General features: G+C 51.0%; 1 protein-coding gene across 1 annotated transcript in view; it reads left to right on the top strand.

Moving 5' to 3' along the window:
- The first annotated feature begins 2734 nt into the window (after positions 1 to 2734).
- Positions 2735 to 6000, top strand: part of HTRA1 (HtrA serine peptidase 1) — a 62137-nt gene continuing 58871 nt past the window's right edge. Inside the window, exon 1 of the mRNA XM_084846005.1 lies at positions 2735 to 3279. Within this exon, the coding sequence (XP_084702131.1) occupies positions 2787 to 3279 (493 nt within the window). The 5' untranslated portion in view covers positions 2735 to 2786. The remainder of the gene's footprint in view (positions 3280 to 6000) is intronic.

The raw sequence follows: 6000 nt of genomic DNA, 5'->3' as shown, positions 1-6000 counted from the left end.
TCATCTCTTTCCATTCCTATTTTGCATTTTTTTGCATAATGCTTCCATTAATCATTTTAATACACTGTGGATCTCTTCTGGTCATTTGGGAGTTCTCTTGACCACATATTAGGCAAAAAGTATGAAGGTCGTAGCCTTAAACTTTTAAAATGATAGGATGTGAAACTCTGGGTTGGATCCAAACTTAGTGATATTTACAGCATGGCTAGCTTACATCCCATTGATTTCAGTGGGTCTACTCAAAGTATGACTAGGTTTGTATCCAAACCTGTGTTAGGCCTGTGCCTTTAAATGCATTCTGAAATATTTTTGGCAGAGAGCATATAGCCCAAGGTCACTGGGCTACTGGCTATCTGAGCTGATTAGGAAAGGAGGTCCCAGATTGTTCTGCATGTGTGTGCATGCGTGTGTGCGCGCGCACACACACACACACAATATAGGTTTCACCAAAAAGCCTGTTAGAAAAAGAATAATCAAGAGATCTAAATCAGCTTTTCATCCAATGCACCTTTCGTTCTCAGTGATATTTTACAGTTTACCAACAGGGCTCTTCAGCTGATGGTTAAAGCATGGCCTGAGCCTGTGGGCAATATCACTCACAGAAGAACTCAAATTGTTGTTAACTGGAAAAAGTCTGTGCTTGGGAACTGTAAAAAAAAAACAACAGAAGATCAGCCGCCACCTCTGCCTGCTCGCTTGCCTCCCCTGGCTGGGTAGTGCTGAAGACTGGGCTAGTTGGACCCATTCCCAACACCAAGCCACTCAGAAGGACAGTGCAAGCTGGTGGCTTATGTTGCCGCTCCTTCAGTGACCACCCCCCATGCTGTACTGCCCAGAGAGGGAAGGCAAGTGAGTGTACAGAGGCAAAGGGTACTCCTTCAATATACAGCATTGCGGGCCCAATCCTCCCTGCCCAAAGGATATTAAGAGAGCAGCTGGAGGAGCCACGGCCTTCTCTTGCATTTATTATTTATTCAATTTATATCCCGCCTTTTTTCCTCTTGAAAGGAACCCAAGGCAGCTTACATTCTCCTCCTCCTCTCAATTTTATCCTCACAACAACCCTGTGAGGTAGGTTGGGCTGAGAGTCTGTGACTGGCCCGAAGCCACCCATTGAGTTTCCAGGATGAGTGGGGACTAGAACCCAGATCTCCTGGCTCCCGGTGCAGCACTCTCACCACTACACCACACTGGCTCCCCCTGCCTGCCCCCAGAAGCAACAATGCTCAGAGGAGAGGGAGCCATGGGATGGACAGGCAAGGCGGGGGGAGACCTGGAGGCTTCCTAGCCTATCCCTCCCCCTGTTCTTTTCCAGCCTCTGCTTCGAGGGGGCAGGGAAAGGAAGAGAGTTTGCTATTTGGTTGGGTGAAGAGAGACAAGCAGCTGCTTTTCCTTCAAAATAAAAGTGCTGGTGTTGAGCACCATTTTCAAGTACATGTTGAATGTTGTGTGTCATCGGGGCCTCCTTAGATCAATGAGCCTGTGACACAGTGTCACACGTACCTCCATCTATTATGTTGTAGTCTGGGGAATCTTTGGATCTGGATTTTTAATGCCACAGCAGTGCCAAGCTTTGTTAGATTCAAGACGTTTGGTGCATTCTGTAGGCGTGGATCTGAGCTATGTTTAGATCAGGGTGGGCAACATATGGCCCTCCAGATATTGGATTGCAATTCCCATCAGTCTTAGCCAGCAGAGCCAATGCTGAGGGATGCAGACAGTTGCAGCCTAACATCTGCACGTTTCCCATCCCTGGTTTAAAAGACTCACTGGGTCATCTGTCTGTAAAAATGTCAAGGATCTGTGAACACCCACATCAAGTGTAAATTTTGGTAACACCCACAGCTCTACCATGATAATACTGCACAGAAATGTGAGCTATAGATGGTGCCGTTTTTGCGGGGGGGGGGGTGTCTACTATTGGTATCCAACAAGTACTTGGCTGTGCTTTCAATCTAGGTTTTTGTACCACGGCAGCACCATGAACTTCCTAATCTATTATACTGACAGCAGAATCTGTGCAGCACAAGCAGATCTACAATTTTGTGCCACTTATTGTGGGTTCTCTTAGGTCTGAATTTTACCCAGCCCTGATCTTTGTAATACCTTTTCCGCCCCCATCAGCTCTACTCTTTGGAAGGGCAATTCAGGCCACTTGAAAGAAACGATGAGGTTTCCAACTGATAGAAGTTGCTAGCTAGCCAGCCCCCAGAGCGCTGATATTCTCCCCGCAAGGCCTAGCTAAAGCACCCAAACCCAAACCGTTCATCGCCAGCGTCTATTTGAACGTGTGAAGCCTGCGTAGCTCCACCCCGCCTCGCCCGCTGTTGGCATTAACAGCTTGCGGCTCAGGGAGCTTATATAACGGCTTGACGCTCGAGTCTCGCCCGCTCCGGGTTGTAGAAACTGGCGCTCGGCGTGAGCTTTACGGCTCGCGGCGGCTGCGTGCCCCACCGGGCGCCGAGACGCGCTTCCTTTCTCGCTCCGGCGAAGGTGTAACTCCGCCAAGTCCCCTCCCAGGCAGCGCCGCCGCAAACCGACGGGCCGCTCTCCACGCGCACACCAGCTCCTCTGCCCTCCCCAGGCAGGCGCCGCTTAAAAGCGGCTCTTCCCCACCCCGGGTTCTGTCCGCGCGCTTTGGCGAGCCAGGCCCGGCCGAGCTCTCGCTGCAGCTCCTCCAGCGCCCGCCTCCGCCCCGCGCGCGAGGAAACCCTCCGCTCCCCCTTCAGCGTTTGCACACCGCGCGTGTCTCGCTCGCCGGACGTTTCCCGCCTTCCGAGGGAGACATGAGGGCGCCCCTGTGGCCTTTGGCGCTCAGCTGCTCCTGCCTGTTCCTGCTGCGCCTCCCCGGCGGCTCGGCTCAGTTCTTCGGCCGGCGACATGAGGAGCGCCCGTGTCCCGAGCGCTGCGATCGCGCGCGCTGCCCGGAGCTGCCCGCCGAGTGCGCGGGGAGCGGGGAGGCGCTGGACTCCTGCGGCTGCTGCCCGGCTTGCGCCGCGGAGGAGGGCGAGCCTTGCGGCGGGCCCCCGGCCGGGGAGCCGTCGTGCGCCGAAGGGCTGCTGTGCGTCCTGTCGCCCGGCGGCTCTGGCGTGGCGGCCTCGGCCACCGTGCGCAAGCGGGCCAAGGGCGGCCGCTGCGTGTGCGCCAGCAACGAGCCCGTGTGCGGCAACGACGGAAGGAGCTACGGCAACCTGTGCCAGCTGCGGGCTGCCAGCCGGCGCTCGGAGGGCCAGCGCCAGCCGTCCGTCATCGCCATCCAGAGGGGCGCCTGTGGTCAGGGTAAGCCGCTAGTGGGGAAAGGGGCGTGAGGAAAGACCGCGGTGGCGGCTTCGGATCCTCCGGTGGGGAAAGGGGAAAGAGTTGCCGGAACGGAGGCAGGAGGGCATTTCTCGGCAGAGAGGGGCCCGCGGGCTCGATTCTCCTTGGAAGTGGCACCCGATAAGACGAACCGTTGATTGAACGTGGGAAGCTGCCTTCTGCCGAGCCAGATCGTGGGTGCGTCTTGCTCGGTGTTGCCTGCTACACTGAGCGTGCAACGGTTCCCTGCGATTCTGGTGGCGCCTTTTCCAAGCCCTACTTGGGCGATATTGGAGATTGAACCTGGGACTTTTGGCATGCGGAGCTTGTGCTCTGCCACGGAGCTACGGCTTCATCCCAGACTACCTTGGGGTGGGGTCCAGTCATTTGTAAAATACACCTCTGCACATGGTCAGAAATGCTTAAAAACTCCATTATTTGACAAGGACCGGCTTGATTGTCGAAAACCCGGTCTAAGGATAAAACCGGTGGGCAGAAGGTAGATAAGGATCTATTGGTAAATTTGCAGTAGGTCCCAGGGTTTTCTGAGTGAGTCCCAGTTATATAACAATAACAGCAATTAAAAAAAAGCTTTCTCCGCCCACAAATTAGGTTGCTGAAAAAGAATGCTTGGGTGAAAACCAGTGGTAGATTTCGGCATGAAAGGAGTTGTGAGCTTGGTTGTGGTGCCCGTCCCAAATTCCTAGGCTGAGCATCTGCTCAGAGGCACCCTTTTCCTTAATTCACAGCATATGTCTGCCTGCCAGAGCCCACTATTTTGCACCTCGCAGCCACAAGATCTGTCCTAATTTTTGAACTTTTCTGTTTCTTCCCTCATCCCCTGCCTCTTACACCATGTAGCCTTATACCACCTCTTATACCACCTAGCCTGCAGAACTTGAAAGCTCTTGTGGCATTTTGGTTGTTCTAATAAAGGTATTGCCTAACTGTGGATTTTGGATTAAAAAAAAAAAACTCAAGGACCATCTTTTTCTCTTTTTTTTGCACCTGGCAAAAAAGTGCACCTTGGCGGACCTCAGGGTCCTAGTAAAAAGCAGTACATCCCACAAGTCTGCTCACCACTGGGATAAAACATTAGCCAGATCTGGCTCTCCCTCCCCCACCCTTGCATTGCCTTTGCTCCCTCCAAAAGTACAAGGCCTCCAAGGTATTGGCTTCCTAGTCATCTGCTTAGTAACCCAGGAGGCTTCTTGGGTTACAAGTCCCCTGCTTCAGCATCCACCTCTTTTGTGTGTTGCACCTGGATTATAATAGCAGTGGGTTGAGGCAGGGGGGCATATAAAGCTCCGTGTCTAGGAGCATGCAGTCTGCTGTTCAGCTGATTAAGAATCCTAATCCCCTGCCAATACCTTGGAGAGTTCATACCATCCTCATTTTCTTTTCCAAAATGTAAATAATAGTTGAAGACATGATGGGGAGGAGGAGAAAATTAGTCAGAATGCTTGAGGAAGGGGTGGGGGCGGGGAGGCAGGCATGCTAGATGGATCTATTTGAGTAAGGAGACAATAAAAAGCAGACTGGGGTGAAGGATGGTGTGTGTGAAGAGGGTGTGGATTGGATTGAATGGGAAGGTACTAAGTTGAAATTGGGGGTTATGGAAACTGACGTGTGGGTAGTTAGAGGATATCTCAGCTTGACCCTAGGCAAGGGGAAGAGATGGGCATGGGGTGAGATGAGAATGGAAGAGTCAGTTCCTGGGTAGGTTCCTTGAAAGGTAATCTGTTGGGAATTCTCTATTCTTTGCTGGATTCCTGAGTGAGATAGGATGGGGAGCTGGTATCCATGGGAGTGTGAAAGAGACTGGTGCCAAGGGGGAAAAAGACATATTTCTGCTGTTTTTTTGAAAAGCAAAGCATACTGCTCCCTAATAGATGTAAGCATTTTCTCTCTCCCTGTTTTACTTTGCAGCATCCTAATGCTGTTACTAAATGGGCTGAATATAACGTTATGAAACAGCTAAGCGTGACATGGAGATGGGTCATATTGTGTGTGATGCCATTACATTTTCATACATTGATATTAGACACCTGAATATTTATGGCACAATCCTATGTATGTCTACTCAGAAGTAAGTCCCACTGAGTTGAATGGGGGAAATGTTCTAGTTTTCTATTCTTTCCACTTGAATTTTGTCTGACCTCAAGAGAAGGGCCAAATGACACTGCAGTCATCTGTAAAAAATTTTTAAAAAAATCAAAAGCAGCCCTGGGAGGCTGCAGGTTTGGGCAGAAAAATGACATGCGAGGGGCTGCTTAACCCTTTTTGCGCTAGCTATTTCCCACCTGAAATTCCGCCTCCGAGCTTCTTTTCCATTTTCAGGACAACAGATACATGTACTGGTATATTTCTTCTAGGGCTGGAAAGCAAACCGGGGGTGCAGCTTTGAAGAGCAAAGCAGCCAAAGGGGAAACAGTTAAGCAGTCCCCTCTCTGCCGCTCAAATTTGCAGAGTCCAATGACTGCTTTTTAATAAACAACAACAACCCAGTAACACCCGAAGTTGGGAGACTGTTACCTGTCTGCTGTTTAACATCTGCTTTGTCTCTAGCTAATATTTTCCTAGAGATACATATTTTCTTTTTTAAGAGCATGACTGACGAATCAACAAGAGTTCTTCCCTTACTAGTCTCTCACCTGATATCTGCTTAAGGCTGCAATCCTCTGCACATATACCTAGGAATGA

The sequence above is a fragment of the Heloderma suspectum genome, chromosome 3, assembly GCF_057233095.1.
Source record: "Heloderma suspectum isolate Gila_16-S chromosome 3, 16-S_ref, whole genome shotgun sequence".
Taxonomy (NCBI): domain Eukaryota; kingdom Metazoa; phylum Chordata; class Lepidosauria; order Squamata; family Helodermatidae; genus Heloderma; species Heloderma suspectum.
The sequence above is the reverse complement of the archived record's forward strand: the minus strand, read 5'-3'. Positions and strand labels throughout refer to the sequence as shown.